Genomic DNA, 20,911 nt, shown 5'->3' on the forward strand with positions numbered 1-20,911 from the left:
ACTCTAGGTTAGCTGAGCAGTGTCTCCCAACAATGACAGTGTTCGTACACCAAGCTTTGTTTACATAAATGCACAATCCACCACCTCTTGTCTTGCCAGAGTCATCTGCCATTCTATCTGTGTAGCGTCCGGCTAGCTCAATAGCATTATTGGGTATGTCACTGTGTAACCATGACATTGCAATCCAAAAGTCTCTTACTGTGAGTGATACGAAGTCGTAACTCATCCATTTTGTCCACCAGTGACCGCACATTAGCAAGGAAAATGCTGGGTAAAGAGAGCCGGAGTGGTGTTAGCATTAGCTTAGCTCTTAGACCTCCGCACTTCCCCCGCCTTTGTTTACGATCTCGACGCCGCCTGCGAGCACTTCCGCCTGGCCGGAAGCCTCGGGTGTTCTGGATATCTCAGGGATGAGTCGAAGGTTGGTGATAAATCTGTTGGAAAAGTGCTCACTAATATCCAAAAGCTCGTGTCGGGTGTAGGATGTTCAGTATGAACAGACCCGAGATGAGCAGGAAAAATTATGCAAAATTGCAAAAACCGGAGAGACGCCGAGCGTCGCGATGTGCACCTACTGCCATCTTGGTCTCATCCTGTCATAAGCAACATGTAACAGTGTCAAGTTGCCAACTGGTGGGTAAAACTTTTACTAATTATAACTATTCAATGTAGTGAGAACAACAGCCAGTTTTTAAAGAGATTCTCTGTTTTTGACACAAGCGAATAAAAGAATCTTTTCCAAAGATGAGATCATTATGATTGGTTAGCTGTCCTGTCATAAGCAACAAGAGCGAATCAAATAATAGAATAAAAAGGGGTTGATAAGGTCAGAGCAGTCTAATGGCTAGCGTGTCTTTAGACACGGTTCTAGTAACGCTTTCCTGAGAGGGATATTACTTCTTTATTTTACAAGATTAAAATTTCCCTTCTTTATTCTTCATAACCCGGGAATGTGTCAGATGTGACAAATGGAATTACGCCGCCTAAATGGCATAAGCCCAGAAAGGCATGATGGTTCTCGGCATTAGTGAGAGATTGTGTTTCACTAATGATGGATCAAAGAGAGATTGGCTTGTATTTGATACTGTGACTAATGCCTGTTTCGCACATACTCTGTTTGCGGTGCGCATGCAGTCCGTGTGCTTTACGTATGTGGCACAGAAGCAGCTTTCACACAGGACACATTTGCAGTCCACTCCTGATCTGCAGTTGTTTACCACAAACACAACATCCATTATTTTGATTTTAAATCCATTGTCACTGAAAATGCTTTTTCAGCATTGTGATCCTCTAATACAATCGTTCATAGACATATTCACGTTTAAGCTCAATACATATAAACAATGTATTATTCAATGCATTTAACGTCTAGATTTGTAACTATCACAAACAATTTAAAATAAAAACAAACAACAAAACAAACAATAATTAAGTTACTGTGAGGGTACTTTTTAACAAAGAACACAAACAGGGTCTGACATTTACATTACTTTAATTTGTAAATGACCTTAGTATGTATGTTTAAGTGTGATGTTTTTATTAGACTGAACACAATTGAATTTCTTTCTCTAGAGTAAATGCACAGATAATTGCTGAAATTGCTCCTTTTTCTAAACCTCTTATCACACAGTGGAAATAAGAATTTTCTTTAAAGAATGAGTTTGCAAATGCCGTTTCAGGTTTGAGTGATATGTGAAACTCTTTTCACACTGAACACACTTGTAAGGTTTCTCTCCAGTGTGAACTCTGATGTGAATCTTAAGGTTTCCTTTAATTGTGAAGCTCTTTCCACACTGAGGACAGGTGAAAGGCTTCTCTCCAGTGTGAATTCTCATGTGAATCTTGAGGTTTATTCTGTGAGAGAAACTCATTCCACACTGCTGACATATAAAACAGTTCTCTCCCGAGTGAATCCTCATGTGAACATTTAGCTGTGCTTTACACCTGAAACTCTTTTCACACTGATCACAATTATACGGTTTCTCTCCTGTGTGAACTCTCATGTGAGTATTAAAGGTTGATTTGTGTGTAAAACTCTTTCCACACTGAGGGCACATGAACAAATTCTCTCCAGTGTGGATTTTCAAGTGGGAATTTAAGGATTTGTTCTGTCTAAAACTCTTCCCACAATGAGGACACATGAACAAATTCTCCCCAGTGTGGATTTTCAAGTGGCTTTTAAGGCTTTCTTTTCTAATAAAACCCTTTCCACACTGCTGGCAGGTGAAAGGGCTCTCTCCAGTGTGAACCGTCATGTGAGACCTAAAACAATCTTTTCGTCTGAAGCTCATCTCACACAGTTTGCAGGAGTAAGGCTTCTCTCCAGTGTGAATCCTCATGTGGGCCTTAAGGTTATTTTTCTGTGTAAAACTCTTTCTACACCGAGGACACATGAACAAATTCTCTCCAGTGTGGATTTTCAAGTGGCTTTTAAAGCCTTCTTTTCTAATAAATCTTCTTCCACAGTGTTGGCAGGTGAAAGGACTCTCTCCAATGGACTGGACTTTAAGGTTTGCAGTTACTGTTTTATGAGTCTGTGAGTAACTAAAAGATTTTTCTCCAGCCATGAGGTCATGATATTTCTCATCCTGATTATTCTCTTCCATTTCATTCAGGTCTTGACTCTCCTCTTTCAGCGCCATCAGGTCTAGAGTGAACAGAAACAAATAAGGTTATCACTAGTTTAATGGCAAAAAACAATGAATTTGTGAATTTGCCTTTAGACAGGAAAAACATCAAATCCAACAAGATATACGGTAGGTAGTCAACCAAAATCAGTCCCTCCAGGATTTGCAAATGTTCAGCGATTCTGCGATCCCTGAATTTATCGCAAAAGTTCGTAACTGCCTTCAAATTAAACACAATTTGCAAATTTTCGTAACTGCCTTCAAATTCGGCGCAGAAAGATCTGGGAAACATCTGCGGTGTACTCTGATAAACGTCTCAGAAGCAGTTTTACATGCATTCTAATAAATGTCTATTTGACATCTGACAGGAAACATCTTAGAAACTTACAACACATTTTCTGGACGACAGTTTCGTGAACCTAGAGTAGCCTACAAGGCTGGCTGTGCAAAGGCTATTTCTGAAATGTGTGATTAGGGTGAGTGCTTTACTGTCAGCTGCTGGAGACACCTGCTGTAGAACTTAATGGCACTAGTGCTGGTTTCCTCAAACGTTAGTCTGGAGACCTACAATGTTCCTCGAAGTCAGAAAAGTCATAAAAGTGTTAGAAGAATGTTGGTGTGTGGTATATTTTCACTGGCAAAACAATAAGAAATACCGCAAAATATCGCCTGCAATTTTGAGAAAAGCCACACAGCAAAATCAGTCATTTTAGGCCACAAAAATCAGAAAAAATTTATTGCGAAATCCTGGAGGAACTGCAAAATTACTAATGTGAATATCACTGCCTTGATGCCACAACATTAAATAAAGCCCTGTCATATTTGAAACTCATTCACAAAATCACCAGCCAGGAGGCACAGGGTATGCTCATTAAAGCTGGAATTGTGAACTTTTCACTTGTAAATAAAGATAATTGTTCTCCCTGGAGAACAAAAGCAGTCTAATAAGTAGCACAGATATATTTGTAGCAATAGACAACAATCATTGTATGGATCAAATGATCCATTTTTCTTTTTCTTTATGCCAGAAAAAAATCATTAGATATTAAGTACAGAATCATATTCCGTGAAGATATTTTGTAAATTTCCTATTATAAATATACCAAAATGTAATTTTTGATAGTTTTTGCTAAACTTCATTTGACAACTTTAAAAGATACTCAATATTTAGATTTTTTTGCTCCCTCAGAGTCACTGTGTCTCAGACAAATATTGTCCTCCTAACAAACCACACATCATGGAGAGAATTATTATTCAGCCAGATGATGTATAAACCGTCAATTTAAAAAAATGACCCTTATGACTGGTTTTTGTGCTCCAGGTCACAAATAAAATAAAAGTGGTAATATTATAACAATGATTTACATTTATCCCCAAATGAAAGCTGAAGCTCGTGTAGAAGATTTTTTATTAATCAAGTATAATCAATGTGAATCTAGCCATTTATATTGCCAGTTATTATTCCATTATAATCCTATAGTTTAAGTATAGGAAGAAAGATGCCTATGTGGCCAGGATGTACAGACCCAGATGAGAAACCTCTGGAAAGACATATAAAGGGCCTTTCTCTTTACCATAACAAGTAGGGGGCCCCTTCTCTCTAGGGAGGAATCGAATTGTACTAAACATAAATTAGGAACAACGTCATTAATCGCCCATTTGAACAAAATATTTGGAATGCCCTGTATACTGTATATATACTGAGATACCACATAACATTCGAGAGATCTTCTGTCTACGCACAGAAATATTTGCGTATTGCCACCCAAATCTCGAAAGCTTTGCTTAACACCTGAAATAAAATCTCTATCTTCTGGAAACAAAACCCACTGGTTAAAATTTATTTACAACAGAGACTGAGTGTGATTTTTCCTCGTGAACCTAGAGTAGCCACGGCAGATGACACTACACAATCTGGCATTCTGAATCGCGATTATGGAAAGGGGCGTTAAATTTCCTATGCTTGCTTGCGGGTCACATCACAGTTTGGCCATCTCACATGCAAACACATACGCTTCATTCACTGTGTCTGTCACGTGACTGGGGCCTGATGGTCAGAGCAGACTTTATCTTGCGCTTGTCGAAGAAGGAGGGGCTTTTAGAAAACGATGTGTTTGTACAGAGAGAGAAAACCTCTGGGACATAGAGGACCTACAATAATGTACAGTTATTTGAAAAATAATTAAACATTAAGATCTTCCTCGCACAGAACCTCTCGGCATGTCAGCATATTCTGTTACACCAAATACACCACGGCAGATGACACGAACCTCTTTAAAAATAGCAATCATATGGGGTCCGCTGGCCACCCCTTTAATAATTTGCTGATGCCTTTGAGAGAGGCAACCTACAGGTACACACATACAGGCATGTCAGCATCTCAATAAATTAGAATGCATCGTGGAAACAGGTTCATGTATTCAGTAATTCAACTCAAATTGTGAAAGTCGTGTATTAAATAAATTCAGTGCACACTGACTGAAGTAGTTTAAGTCTTTGGTTCTTTTAATTGTGATGATTTTGGCTCACATTTAACAAAAACCCACCAATTCACTATCTCAACAAATAAGAATATGGTGATAAGGGAACATCAGCTAATCACCTCAAAAACACCTGCAAAGGTTTCCTGAGACTTCAAAATGATTTTTGGCAGGCCAATTTAAAAAAAAACAAATAAATTCATATTAAGTAATTGTTCAAACATTAAGAATATTTTGTACAAATAAATTCATATTAAGTGATTTTAGGGTTTTTTCATCTAGATGAATTGGCTGTAGCCTTAAAATATGATATGTGGTGCGACCATGATTTATATTAAAATTAAATAATTTCCTTAACATGCTTAACAACAAATTAAACGTACTCAATTAAATAAATTGCAAATAAAGATCTAAGTATTTGTATTTAATTTCACTTATTTTAAATAAATAACTTCAGAGTTGCTGTCCTAAATATAGTTAACGACTTATTTTTCCTGCAAACTGCATAATACTGATAAAAAAAGTTTTATCAAATTTTATTTTTATTTGTTTTTTTTTTTTTTAATACCGTTCACTTAAGCATACTGTTGTTAAATACATTTATATCTAAAATAAATCAAACCACATTATTATTATTCAAAACAAATTAAATGCAGACATCACTCCAAACAACACAAATACTTTTCACATACATGGCTATATGGTTAAATATTTATATATATTTAAGCAGTTAATAAATATATATATATATATATATATATACACACACACACAACACCACAGACCTCCACTAGTACTCTGAGACGGTCACTGCCTACATCAACAAGTGTACTGATGATGTAACAGTCACAAAGAGCATTACTGTCTGGGCCAACCAGAAGCCGTGGATGACAGGGGAGGTCTGCAGACTCTTGAAGATGCGGAACGCTGCCTTCAGAGCTGGAGATGAGGTGGGCCTGAGAACAGCCAGGGCCAACCTATCCCGCTGCATCAGAGAGGCTAAGAGACAGTCCTCCAGGAGGATAGCCCATCGATTCAGTAACAGCACAGACACTCGGAGCCTGTGGCAGGGGATACAGACCATTACGGACTACAACCCCCCACCGCGGGCCTGTGACAGCACCATCTCCCTGCTGAACGAGCTGAACACCTTCTTCGCTCGCTTTAAGAAACAAAACAGCTCCACTGCACAGAAGACTCCACCTCCTCCCAGGGACCAGGTGATGACGCTGACCCCGGGACAGTGTAAGGAGATCCCTCAGCAGGATCAATGCACGCAAAGCTCCGGGACCTGACAACATTCCTGGGCGTATACTGGAGAGACTTGACTGATGTCTTCACAGACATTTTCACATCTCACCTAGTTAGGCTGTTGTCCCCACATGCTTCAAAGCTACCACCATCATTCCAGTCCCGAAAAACCGTCTCCATCCTGCTTCAATGACTACCAACAAAGTGCACTTACTCCTATTCTCATGAAGTGCTTTAAACGGCTAGTCATGCACCATATCAAGTCTGGACCAGCAGACTGAAGGACAGCTTCATTCAACAGGTGACGTGTAAACACCCATACCACAGAAAACAGTTCCCACATTCCCAGGTCCTTCCAATTCCCCATCACCTAAAATACGGTGACATTGCACCAGTCACTTTGTGCAGCCATTGGCCTGCTCACTACCTCATTCAGCATAGAACTGACATCATTGTACTGACTCTTCCAGTCAGTTAAATTAGAAACTGCTCTTTGAGCTCTTTGTCAATTTAATCAGATACTGAACAAGCTCTTTTGACACCACAATCTTTTTTCTGCACTGTTGTTCACTTCACTGGTTTGCACTCTGCCATGTGCCTTGCCTGCTGTGCTTTATTAAACTTTTTTTTTTTATTTTTTTTATTTTACATGCCCCTTATTTGTATAGTTGTATTCGGTTATATTTATATTTAATCTGCATCTATCTGTATTTTTAGGCTCTACTGTTAGTGTTATCTGTATGCACCAGAGTCGGACGAGAGTAACGCAAATTCAATTCTCGTGTATGTATGTGCTGTTACATGTGGAAGAACTGACAATAAAGCAGGACTTGACTTGATTTGACTTATATGGAGAGCATATGACACGCAGTGAAAATGTAAGTCAGGTACGCCTCCATGGACCAGTGCCCATTATTAAAGAATACAAGGAAAATTTATAAAAACTATTGTATGGAAAACGTAAGATAAAAAAAGAAATAAAATGCTTATACAAATGAAATATGCAGGACAGTATACTGTAGACTTACTAAAAGATAAGATAAGCAGGAATGTCAGGGAGGAGATCAGAGGAGAACGGTCAAACGGTTGGACAGGGTATTACATAGCAGCAATAGAGGTTACCAAAGTAACTAAATAAAAATTATAGAAAGTTACTGTTGTGCAGTGACAATGTCTGGGGGAAGAATCTCTTCTTACCAAGTCTCTCAGTTTTTGACATCAGGCTACGGAAAGCGCGTACCAGCAAAATGAAAAGAGGAGTTACCAGGGTGTGATTTGTGTCCTTAATGATTTTAACCGCTCTGCTTTTGCAGTGTTTTGAGGTAGGTGCTCCTGCAAGAGGGGAGGCAGCAACCCTGAGTGCGCTCAGCTAAGCGCACAACTCTCTGCAGGGCTTTGCAGTCCTGTGACTGGAGCTGTTCCCATACCACACTGAGATACACTGAGTCAAATACACTTTCTATGGTCCGGAAATAGAAAATTTTCAGGATGCTGGTGAAACCCAGAATTTCCTCAGCTGTTCGCAGATGGTACAGTTTTGTCTGGCTTTTATTAACCTGTGTTTTGAATGTGGGTAGTCAAGTCAGGTCCTTGGGAGATGTTTACACCAATGGTACTTATACGCTGCTTCACCTCTCCACAGGGGTCCCCGCTGATCATAAGAGGGAGTATAGGTCCACTGCTGTCTCTTCCCTGACGTCCACATCAGCACTCTTAGTTTTACTCACATTCAATAGAGAGCATAAAATAGCCCCAGTTATTTATGTACTTTGCCCAATATTGGCTGCTCAATTGACCCTTTGCCAGAATTTGATTAACCCTCTGGAGTCAATTCACGCGTATATGGGCGTTGAGAGCATTTTCTCCTGATAACCCCCGAAAAGAACTTAAATTTACACTTTCAGTTTTGATCTTACCAGATAAGAGAATACATCAATTGAATCTGTAAAGGGTCTACTCTTATTTGTATACCACATAATAACATCAAAAACTTTGTGCATTTACAAAATAAAGAAAACAAAAGCAGCGATCTTCATTTAGAAACGTAACTCAGCAACGCTTCATAAAATGAACGGTAATTCAGTTTAATACTCACACACGAGACATGAGAGAGATATATCTATAGAAAGCTGTCTACTTTTAAACTAAGCAAGTGCTTCACTGAAAACAAATATCTGGTGATAAATCCATATGAAAACCAACGCCAACCGTCCGTCTTTTCACAATCTCCCTTCCATTATATATAATCGACCCCCGCCCACGGCGCTGAATGCTCTTATTGAACATTATAATGTTCCAAGTGAAGCGTGCGGCGTGTAAACACCCATACCACAGAAAACAAAGCAGCAAAACTGTTCTTCAAGTTTTTTTTTTTTTTTTTGCTTCGCGTTGAAGAGTGATTCACCCCAAGAAGATGCGCTGAGGATTACCTCAGGATTTGAGTTTTGGATTCCTCAGAAAAAAGAAATGAAGCGTTTATCCAGCAGAGATCATAAACATAAGTACGTTCTTTATTTATATATATATCATATATATATATATATATATAGATATATATAGATATATATATATTATATAGATATATATATATATTATATATATAGCCGGGGTGCTGGAGGGTTCATGGGAGTTTGCCCAACCATCCACATGTGTTTGGTGGGATTTGGAGAAGAAAAGGCATTTGACCGTGTCCCGCCGCGGCCATCCTGTGGGGGGTGCTCCGGGAGTATGGGCCTGGGGCCTCTGTTTAAGGGATGTCCAGTCCCTGTATGACCGACGCAGGAGCTTGGTTCGCATTGCCGGCAGGTAAGTCAGACTTGTTCCCAGCACATGTTGGACTCCGCCAGGGCTGCCCTTTATCACCGGTCCTGTTCATATTTTATGGACAGGATTTCTAGGCGCTAGCCAGGGGCCGGAGGGTGGCCGTTTGGGGACCACATGATTATCGTCCCTCTGCTTTTTGCAGATAATGTTGTCATGTTGGCTTCATCAGGCCAGGACCTTCAGCGTGCGCTGGGACGGTTTGCAGCCGAGTGGTGACAGCGAGGGATGAGAAAGCCAGCACCTCCAAGTACCGAGGCCATGGTTATCAGCCAGGAAAGGGTGCCATGTCCCCTTCAGGCGTTGGTGAAGAGCTCCTGCCTCAAGTGTAGGAGTTCAGTATCTTGGGGTCTTGTTCACGAGTGAGGGAAGGATGAAGCGGGAAGCACCGGACTGACAGTAGTGGGATAGGTGCAGCTCTGCAGTGATGCCGGTTGACCCCTGATAAGAGGCCATCAGCGTCGAAGACCGAGAACCACGCTAGGGACTATTTCTCTGGCTTTCATTAACATCTTACAGATACTACTGTTAGACTTTTTCCAAACATCAATTGAATGACTAAATGTTTAACCAAGTAAAGAGTTTCATACTCTACTATTAGTATCAGTGAACATCAAAAATAACTGATGTAATAATGCAAATCACTTATTTGACGTAAATTACAATAATACTTTGGGAATAGCAAATGTTTACATATATTAACAGTACACAATACCACAGTACCAATTTGCAAAGCAGTAATGTGATATGTGAAATCGTGTGCCAGTGAATCTCGCAAGTTTCAAGTTTTTTGTGGGATCTTCTACAAACATAAAAATAGATTATTTTCTCCTCACATTCGTCTTGTTCATCCTCTCAGTCAACACCTGAAAAGGCTCATTATTCATTTTGTCTTACTCACTGAATCACACCCGAATAGAAGCCGCGTTTTCCACCGAAATTACCCGGAACATTTGTATTTTGATTTTTCCCCCCAGGATAGCTTTCTGCGTTTCACTGAATCTAAAGTACCGGGAAGATCTAGTTGAAATAGTATGGTGACTCTTTGTGCATTTACTCAATAAGAAAAGTACGCTGATTTTTGCAGCAACCTTCGCTTCTAGAAACTTGTGCATTTGCACTCGGGATGTGATGTCCGCGATATGCAAAATCAACAACTGCAAACAGTCCGTGCTTGATTTCATCAGATCTCCCTTTTCTACTAAGCAATTTTCCTCATGTATATTTAATATAAATGATAGGATATAACATACCCACGCGCTTTCGTTTTCCTTCATTATAGATAATAATAGCCGCATAATGTTCAGGGAAATGTGTAGCTACAGTTGGTACGAAGTGTATTAAGACCCCCTTAACACCCATACCACAGAAAAACAAAGCACAAGACCATTTGCTTTAAGTTTTTTTTTTTTTTTTGCTTCGCGTTGAGAGGAATGTCACCCAAGAAGATGCGCTGAGGATTACCTCAGGATTTGAGTTTTGGATTTCCTCAGAAAAAATTTAAGGGAATGAAGCGTTTCCATCCAGCAGAGATCATAAACATAAGTACGTTCTTTTATTTATATATCTTATATATATAGATAAATAATATAAATATATAATTATAAATAATATATAGAGTATACCTTTATATATCGATATATATATATCGCCGGGGTGCTGGAGGGTTCATGGGAGTTTGCCCAATCCAGAAACTCATTCACATGTGTTTTTGTGGATTTGGAGAAGGCATTTTGACCGTTTGTCCCTCGCGGGATCTGTGATGGGGGGTGCTCCGGGAGTATGGGGCCTGGGGCCCTCTGTTAAGGGGTGTCCAGTCCCTGTATGACCGGAGCAGCAGCTTGGTTCGCATTGCCGGCAGTAAGTCAGACTTGTTTCCCAGCACATGTTGGACTCCGCCATGGCTGCCCTTTATCACCGGTCCTGTTCATTATTTTTATGGACAGGATTTCTAGGCGCAGCCAGGGGCAGGAGGGTGTCCGGTTTGGGGACCACATGATTTCTTCTCTGCTTTTTGCAGATGATGTTGTCATGTTGGCTTCATCAGGCCAGGACCTTCACCAGGTGCTGGGACAGTTTGCAGCCGAGTGTGAAGCGGCTGGGATGAGAATCAGCACCTCCAAGTCCGAGGCCATGGTTATCAGCCGGAAAAGGGTGGCATGTCCCCTTCAGGTTGGTGGAGAGCTCCTGCCTCAAGTGGAGGAGTTCAAGTATCTTGGGGTCTTGTTCACGAGTGAGGGAAGGATGAAGCGGGAGACTGACAGGTGGATAGGTGCAGCTTCTGCAGTGATGCGGTCGATGTACCTATTGTCTGTCGTGGTAAAGAAGGAGCATGAGCTGCAAGACGAAGCTCTCGATTTACTGTCTCAATCTACGTTCTCTACTTCACCTACGGTCATGAGCTTGTGGGTCATGACCGCATAAACGTTGTTTTCTCAAAAACAAGATATACCCGGATACAGGTGGCCGAAATGAGCTTTTCAGTCAGTAGGGTGGCTGGGCATGCTCCCTTAGAGATAGGGTGAGGAGGCTCGGCAAAAAACAAAACTCGGGAAGAGCTCAGAGTAGAGCCGCTGAACTCTTCATGTTTCATGTGCCACTTGAACTGATGCGCTTAGCCAGCGGTCTGTCACAAACATGTTTCGACTGGTCGAAGAGGAGCAGCGCTACGAGCGGTCTGTTCAGTGGCACAAAACAGTATTTATTTTTGAATTTCTTTTAAAAAAATGACAGGAATCTGAGACCATTCCAGATGCCTCAATAGCTGAAGCTCGCCTTCGCCATCTTGGCAGCGCGTCACCGCGCGGTTGTTCCAAAAGGCACGGTCCCACGCCCACCTATCACGGAGGAGGCAATCCGGCACTCAAGTGACCACGAACACGCAGAACTTTAAGGCTTAAGGGACATATGTCTCTCGGCTTCGGCCTAAGAATTTTAGATTTAGTACTTTCTGTCCATTTTACTACTTAGACTTTTTCCAAAAGGTAATAATTCCTGAAACTATGTAAATGTATAGATCAAGTGAAACATTTGAATGAAGTTGGTCCAAAAATAGCAAAAAAACATCTAAATCAGCATTTTCTCTCCCGGGGTATGTTACTGACTAGTATCAGGTTCGAACCATCAAAATGTAATCTTCTGAACCAGTTCCCACCAAATCGCAGTTCATCATTTGAGTTTATTTGGACGTAACATAAACAATATACACTTTGGAAATGCTAGTTCCTTAAGATGTTAAAACTTTTTAACATGGCTAAACATCACTCTGAGTTCAATAAACCAATGTTGCGGAGGAATTCATTTTACTCAAACAGTACACAATGAAACTGCTGTGAGAGAGAACTGAAGATAGACACCGACCGAGCCAGATAACGAACGAAACATTGATCGTTCTCGAGTCAAAAAGGGGGGGGGGGGGGGGGGGGGAACCGTTTCTGTCGGAACGCGTCTGGTCGAGAACCCCCCGAGGAGTGATGTCATATGATTCAGCGGATTCAGACTGACACACAGCGCGTTCTGAACCGAAACGGTTCTTTGGGGATTGATTCTGAAACTGATTCTGTGTAATGTTTGAGCGCGGGTAAACCGAAAGGCTTGAATCAGGGCAGTCATCGCCAATGAATCATTACGTCGAGGTGCAAAAGAACTGGTGAACCGTTTTCGGCAAACCGTTTAGGAATTCAAAAACAACTGTCCGAAAGAACCGGTTCGCGGAAGAAGAAAACAGAAACTTCCCAGCACTAACGGTGATCTGAAAACGATGCAACAGGTTCTGACCGAGACGAGCAATGTTTTCGTTCGTTTCTGGCTGGCTCGTGTTCATCTTAAGTTTCTCTTAACAGCAGTTCAGTCAGTTTACGGTTTGAGTAAATGAATTATCAGGGATATTGGGTATTGGAACTCAGAGTGGTCCGCCATGTTAAAAAAGTTAACAGCTTAAGTCAATTGGTTGGATTTAATGCTTATTGTTGAACGCGAACCGTTTCAAAGATTCAGTTCGATTTGTTGAACTGGGTTCAAGAAGATCGGTAATCGGGATTTCGTTCTCGAACCGGATACACTAAACTAGTGTTGTGAAACGCGCTCCGAACAGACCGGGAGCGAGCAGTCAATGGAATAAAGTCGTAGTTGTGATATTTTGGACCAAAAAGTATTTTCGATGCTTCAAAAAAATTCTAACGGACCCTCTGATGTCACATGACTACTTCAATGTGTGAGAAAACAATAACTGGCATAAAAGTGCCACTTTTTTCAATACCTACTCCGCTAAGCAAATTACAATTTCAAAGAACAAGAATGACATGAATTGTAAAATAAAAATTGCCATTCATTACCAGACGTAGCAACAGTAACTGGGGGGGGGGGGGGTCTTTAGGAAAGGTTAATTTAGAGTTGACTTCTGGAGTTTGTGCTAGACTGCAGGTTCATAATAAATACAAAATGACAACGGTGAGCGTTTATTCTACTTTGCTTGGCAATATATTCTGGTAGAATAGATTACGAGGTGAGCCGCCTGGCCGGGTGGTGCAGTGACAACAATCTCTCTCTGAACGTGGAGAAGACGAAGGAGATTGTTGTAGACTTCAGGAGAGCACACACTCAGCACGTTCCTCTGACCATCAACGGTGCGACTGTGGAGAGAGTGAGCAGCACCAAGTTCCTGGGTGTGCACATCACAGAGGACCTCTCCTGGACCGACAACACTGCAGCACTAGCCAAGAAATCACAGCAGCGTCTCTACTTCCTCCGCAAACTGAGGAGAGCCAGAGCCCCACCCCCCATCATGTACACATTCTACAGATGCACCATCGAGAGCATCCTGACGAGCTGCATCACTGTGTGGTATGGCGCCTGCAACGCGTCCTGCCGAAAGACTCTACAACGCATAGTGAGAGCAGCTGAGAAGATCATTGGTGCCTCTCTACCCTCCCTCCAGGACATTTATGGAACACGTCTCACCCGAAAAGCCCTCTGCATCACAGGTGATCCCACTCACCCATCACACAGCTTCTTCAGCCTGCTACCATCAGGGAGGAGACTGCGGAGTCTCCAGGCCAGGACCAGCAGACTGAAGGACAGCTTCATCCACCAGGCTGTCAGGAAGCTGAACTCCCTCCCGAACCTGCCCCCCCTCCCCTCTTCTTCCCCAGGCACCACTGAACTATGAACCCCCCCCCCCCCCCCCCCACACACACACACACACACACTAATTATATGATGACATGCACGAGTCACTTGTGCAGCATTGGTCTGCTCACTCACCGCTCACTACCTCATTCGGCATGGAACTACCTCATCAGTCAGTTAAATAACTGCTCTTGGTCACTTGTCACTTGTCACTTTAATCAGACTTAAGATATTTTTAATAAGTGATTTTTTTGCACTAAAAATCTTTTAACTGCACTGTTGTTCACTTCATTGATTTGCACTATATCTGTCATTTACCTTGCGCTGCTTTATTTAACTTTATTTTTTTAAACTTGTATTTTTATTATATGTCTTTTATATTTTATAAATCCCTTATTGTATAATTGTATCTACATTTTATATTTGATCTAGTTATTTTTTTAGGCTTTAATGTTAATGTTATCTGTATGCACCGGAGACTGAGAGTAACGCAATCACGATTCTCATTATGAACGTACATTACAAGTGGATATTCAAAATAAACTAGAAATATACTTTAAAATAAAATTAACATGCTGCGTATGGTGAGCGTTTATTCTACTTTGCTTGGCAATATATTCTGGTAGAATAGATTAAAATAGTAATTAATAATTAATAAACTACTAATAAATGCATAATTACCAAACTAAAATTACATGCTCCAAATTGTTTTTTTTTATCTTTTCTCATATTGTACAAAGATCAAACATAAACAGTCCAAATTGAACCAAATTGCATAAAATTATATTCCAAATTATACCTTAAAGTATTTATGAAAGTGACGTGACATACAGCCCATACTCAGAATTTGTGCTCTGCATTTAACCCATCCAAAGTGCACACACACAGCAGTGAACACACACACACTGTGAACACACACCCGAAGCAGTGGGCATCATTTATGCTGCGGTGCCCGGGGAGCAGTTGGGGGTTCGGTGCCTTGCTCAAGGACACCTCAGTCGTGATATTACCGGCCCGAGACTCAAACCCACAACCTTAGGGTTAGGAGTCAAACTCTCTAACCACTGGGCCATGACTTGTGTATATAAACCATCAATTAAATATATAAGCAAAAAAAACTGCAGAATTTGTCACCTAAACAAAAAAAGAAAACACTCTGCAGTGGTCGCACCACATGATATTTTCAAATTCAATCAAAATTTACAAGCACAGAATTTGTCACCTAAACAAAACAAGCTAGCTTCCCACAAAAGGTCACTGTGAAATTTATAATGAACATAAATAACTGCAGAAATAACTTATTATTCATTGTTTTTTTGGGGGGGTCATACCACATGATATCCAAATGTGGTAACTACATACCAGCCGTAAAAAAAAGGGTATGGCCACACGGTCACACCACATGATATTTTGACACTTTGAATAACAGAAAAATTATAAATAACTAATGTTTTTTTTAAAGTTAAAGTGAGTTCATACATGGGAAAAGCCCTTCATATATATGGCATCTTTTTAATGCATTTAAACCAATTTTTAACTGAAAAAATGCAATCGACAGAAAATTTAGGCATCACGTCATTGACCCATAAACAAAATGTCTTATCTGCAGGTATTTAAATCAATCTTTTTGGGGATATTATGCTTTAAATGTAACTCATTAAATGACATGACATCCTTATGGAATAGATCCTATATCCTGTATATTCCCACATTAATCCAGCTACCAAATTGAGAGCCCATATTAGTATGGTAAAAATTAGTATTACTAGTCAGTGTAGATAAGATGGGCAGGCTCTGACTGTACTTGAGAGACTTCTGATCTGAGACCAGGACCACACAACTCTGATAATGAGTGGGTTTTCTTTTACCTTGTCAGGAATGTGGGTTTTCTGGTCTAGTAAGTCTACTCTAGGGCTGTGCGATATGGACAAAAAAAACTGTCGCACAGAGTTTCTTCAGATTTATGTACCCAATCTAGGATGATCCTAGCCTGTTCTGCTCATTCATAGTATTTAACACCTTTATCAGTGGGCAACTCTAAAGTTTGTAGTTTGACTTTTGGTCATTTACTGGAACAAATAAATTTAGACACAGAACTACTGAGAGCTTTTAAGGTATCCACAATTTAATTAAACTGTGGGAAAAAAATAATAAAGTGTCCTCATATTTAAACTAAAATGAACGTTTAATAAATCATTTGTGAATTAGTGTCCGTTTTTTCCCCTGCATACCAGTGTACATGTTTAATGTGGGCCTAAATTCTGCATGGGAACAGTTCAACTTATTGGAGGTTTTCATATTAAGATGAGTGTTTGTATTCCTGTGTGTTTTGATTTAAAATGAGGAATGCAAAATATGATTTTTAATGTGTGGATGCTTGGGAGAATCTGTCCAAAATGTAAAAAAAAAAAACCCAAAAAAAACCTACAAGTTAAGAATTTTGTCCTTTAATGAGATATGTATTAGATATTCATTTACATGTTAGCCTTTTGTGGAAATAAATGACTTTTGCAGATAGGCCTGTGTAGCAGATTTGATGCATTACTCTGAATACAGAGAATAACCCGATTCAAAACATTCATTTCCAAACAGAAATATAGGAGCAGTTTAGCTTTGTGGTGTAATGTATGAGTGGCCTTTGGTTCATAATAAAGAAACACCTTAGTAATTATTATTACATCGAAAATTACGAATGTTAGTGGAGCAGGAGAAACAGAGCTGATTTATTCACAATTTACTTATTTATTTCAAAAAGTGAAATCAACAAGTCATTCAGTTCCTTTTAGGAAACAAAAGATCTAAACTACAGTGTTTTTAAGAGATTTTACACTGACTGCAGCCGTCAAATGTGACCCAGCAGTAAGTCAAAGAGAAAATGTGGTTTAATGCATTCACCTGGTAAGAGACAATCATTCTGCAGATGCGGCGGTGCCACTCGCAGCGCTACAAAGCATATTCTATACCACACACTCATATTCATACTTGGACTTTCCTGTCAGTATAGTTGAAGTATACTTAAGTGTAATTTTAAGTATATTTAAATAAGTCCACTAATAGCTAGGGGTGCACATAAGTGGTCTAAATAAAAAATGTGCTGTGTAGATTAGTTCAGAGGCACGTTTGCGTACCGACATGATTGACAGCTCTTAACGCACAATTACCATCTTAGATCGACAAACTGCACTGTATAAGATTCCTATTCAAACTGAAACCATACTTCTAGGCTATCCCATGCTGTTTTCAAAGCACAATGCAAAACTGTGACACTTCATTCTCTGAAGCTCTACAATCAGAGAGAAAAAAATATATATATTGTGCAATAATATTATCACTATTATTAATTTATTTTTTATAGTTACATTTAATGGGTCACACTACGTGTAGTGTGAGGACCAAATCAAATCTCCAGGTTCTTCTTGATTTTCTAAGTCTTAGGATGTCAGAAAGGCACAGAATGAGCTGCAGGAGTGAAAACAGAAAACAGACTATAACTCACACACTACAGACAGACCTCAACCCTGCCATTCACATAATACACACATACAACTACAGACAACAAATGTAAAGCAGTCACTCACATTTCAACGTATGTGTTAGATACTCTTCAATAATTTATTGACAAATGAATGACTCTCACTGCCTTTAACTCAGAAATAGATATGGGTTTAATATGGGTACACAAAATAATTGTTTTGGATACATCATTTATTATTTTATTTTATTATTCATGTTGAAGAAAGACTTTGAGAATGAGACAGACCTGTGTGTTCGTCAGTATCTTCATGTTTGAGTGTTTCTTCAATCTTCAGGTCTTCACTCTCCTCTTTAATAAACTCCATCTTTATAACAGTGTGCTTCAGCAGGAGTTTCTCTGTGTGTTTGAGATCAGAATCATTAACAGACGGATCTCTGTGTGCGTCTCCATCAGCTCCCTAGTTCAGTAGTCTGCACACTAGTAAGGGAGTCAGCCAATGGCCTGATTAGACAAAAACACTTAAAACTAGCAAATAATAAAAGAGCACAGATATAATTCAGATATTTATGTTTTACACTCTGTATGTACTACGTGTGTGTGTGTGTGTGTGTTGTATTTACACTGACTCTTATAAACTCCAAGAAAAAAAAAAAGTCTAAACATCAAGAAAAAACAACATTACACCAAAGAGACATAAAGACACTCCCCCAGATCCCCATATATTAATAGATTATATTCAATATAAATAAGCTTTAGAATCAATAGATAACATGACTACATATGAGTCTATATGTATGAATATTTATTATCAATCATATAAATTAACCTCACTACTTTCGCTTGCACTGATATGATTTGTACATATTTTCAATCCAAACGATGTTCGAGACGCAGCTTTTCTATGCATTACTCATAAAATACACGTTCAGTGACGCTATTAGATACATCGCAATGTTACATCCGAAACTAATTCATTCATTCAAAAGTTCACTATAAAACAAACGGGCTGCGTTGATTTAAACGCTTTACACGATTAAAAACACACCTTTCTTCAGCCGAATCACAGATGCGGGAGCGCGGCGCAGACCTGTGACGTCACGACACCCCGTCAAAATAAAAGTCCCGCTCAAAATAATGAGTTTACATACAGAAAACATATTCGAGGGATTCCTATATAAGATCAAGGATTCATTAAAATAATAAATTACGGATTTAGGAAATAACAGTAACATTGTGAAAATGTTTTTATAAAGAACGACTATATTTGATCTTACTGATTTCAGTGGTAATGCTCTTTTATATGAGCAATTTTGTTCATAATAAAATGTAGTATATTGCACTGATTAAAGCCGCACCTGATGATTTTCTTTAATTGGTAAAATTATGATAGCATATTCGGGTGATAGTCCTCGTCTACACTTATTAAGAGTGAATGTGTTCAGTTTCTAGATGCAAGATACAATAACCAACTGGGAGCCAATGCAGTGAGGCTAGCACTGGAAGGTGTACATGATGGGGGGTGGGGCTCTGGTTCTCCTCAGTTTGCGGAGGAAGTAGAGACGCTGTTGTGATTTCTTGGCCAGTGCTGTGGTGTTGTCGGTCCAGGAGAGGTCCTCTGTGATGTGCACACCCAGGAACTTGGTGCTGCTCACTCTTTCCACAGTCGATGGTCAGAGGAACATGCTGAGTGTGCGCTCTCCTGAAGTCAACAACAATCTCCTTCGTCTTCTCCACGTTCAGAGAGAGATTGTTGTCACTGCACCACCCGGCCAGGCGGCTCACCTCGCTCCTGTAGTTTGTCTCATCTCCGTTGCTAATAAGACCCACCACAGTCGTGTCATCCGCAAACCTAATGAAGAGGTTGGAGTTGTGTGACGGTGTGCAGTCGTGGGTCAGCCGAGTGAAGAGGAGGGGACTCAGCACACATCCTTGGGGAGCCCCAGTGTTTCAGTGTGTGATGGTGCTGGATGTGTTGCTGCCGACACGTACTGCCTGAGGTCTTCCAGTCAGAAAGTCCAACAGCCAGTTGCACAGCGAAGTGTTGAGCCCCAGCTCGACCAGTTTGTGAATGAGCTGTTGAGGAATGATTGTGTTGAATGCTGAACTGAAGTCTATAAACATCATTCTGATGTATGAGTCTTTTCTCTATATGTGTGAGTTAGAGGTCTTCACGGGTCCAAAAATTCGTGCCCGAACCTAAAAGAGACCCATAATGTACTACACCGAACCGACCCGGACCCGTCTATAATTTCAAATAGGGCTGTGCAAAAAATCGAATACGATTTTCATGCGCATCTCATCAGTAAAGACGCTCCTGTGATTAGTAGTATATCAGGGTTGCCAGGTTTTCACAACAAATCCTGCCCAGTTGCTTCTCAAAACTAGTCCAAAACTAACCCAATCGTGTTTCCAGAAGGTTCCCCGATAAAAATTGCATCCCGGGGTTAAAATATAAGTTTTTTGTCAGGGTTGCCCTGGTAATATTCACATTTTAGGTGCTAAATATTACATTATTGGTATTGGGGTCGCTTCAACCCGCGAACATGAAAAACATCCACAGACTTGGCAACACTGGTTGGCATTTACTACACAGAGCCGTAATTCACTGACAGTCTACACAAAATCGATTTTAAAATCGCAGGCGATTCTTTGTGTAGCTTGTCGGTGGACTACGGCTCTGTGTAGTAAATGCCGCTCCACCTGAACCAGTGTTAACTCTAAGTCTGCGCTCTCTGCTTCTAACGGCAGAGAGAGAGAGAGAGATTTTTTTTTTTTTTTTTGGCTCACACTTTTCTTTTCCTAATTTTACAAGTTGCAAGTTACAAAAAAACAAGCAGTGTCTGATCACGGCCGGGTGTTCTCCGAGTCCAATGACTCAGATCGCACGGGTATTACACACAGACCCGGGACCCGAAGTAATAGATTCGGACCCGACCTGGACCCGGCTGATTATTTAAAATATAGACCCCAACCCGTACGGGTCCTGGATCGGGTCGACGGGTCTCGGGTGCACTGTGAAGACCTCTAGTGTAAGTGCTGAGTGGAGGGTAGTTGAGATGGCATCATCGGTCGACCGGTTGGACCGATATGCAAACTGGAATGGGTCCAGGGACGTGGGGAGGGCAGACTTG

The 20,911-nt window shown here is 40.4% G+C and overlaps 1 protein-coding gene and 1 pseudogene across 1 annotated transcript; both read right to left on the reverse strand.

The window, feature by feature from the left end:
• The window catches only part of LOC109049916, a 100,195-nt pseudogene that overhangs the window by 16,610 nt on the left and 62,674 nt on the right, over nt 1–20,911 (reverse strand).
• On the reverse strand, nt 1,444–18,880 carry LOC109073264 (gastrula zinc finger protein XlCGF8.2DB-like). Its single transcript, XM_042722506.1, has 3 exons — nt 18,826–18,880; nt 18,066–18,257; nt 1,444–2,647 (listed from the first exon to the last, which is right to left on the reverse strand). Exons 2-3 carry the CDS (start codon nt 18,142–18,144, stop codon nt 1,623–1,625), a joined length of 1,104 nt encoding a protein of 367 aa, XP_042578440.1. The 5' UTR covers nt 18,145–18,257; nt 18,826–18,880; the 3' UTR covers nt 1,444–1,622.

Source organism: Cyprinus carpio, chromosome B4, assembly GCF_018340385.1.
Source record: "Cyprinus carpio isolate SPL01 chromosome B4, ASM1834038v1, whole genome shotgun sequence".
NCBI lineage: Eukaryota > Metazoa > Chordata > Actinopteri > Cypriniformes > Cyprinidae > Cyprinus > Cyprinus carpio.

Bases quoted from the DNA above. Each gene is read 5' to 3' on its own strand.
- LOC109073264 (XM_042722506.1), bottom strand. From the start codon at position 18,144: ATGGAGTTTATTAAAGAGGAGAGTGAAGACCTGAAGATTGAAGAAACA. The intron at 2,648-18,065 runs GTCTGTCTCATT...TGTTCACTCTAG, and splicing joins AGATACTGACGAACACACAG to ACCTGATGGCGCTGAAAGAG.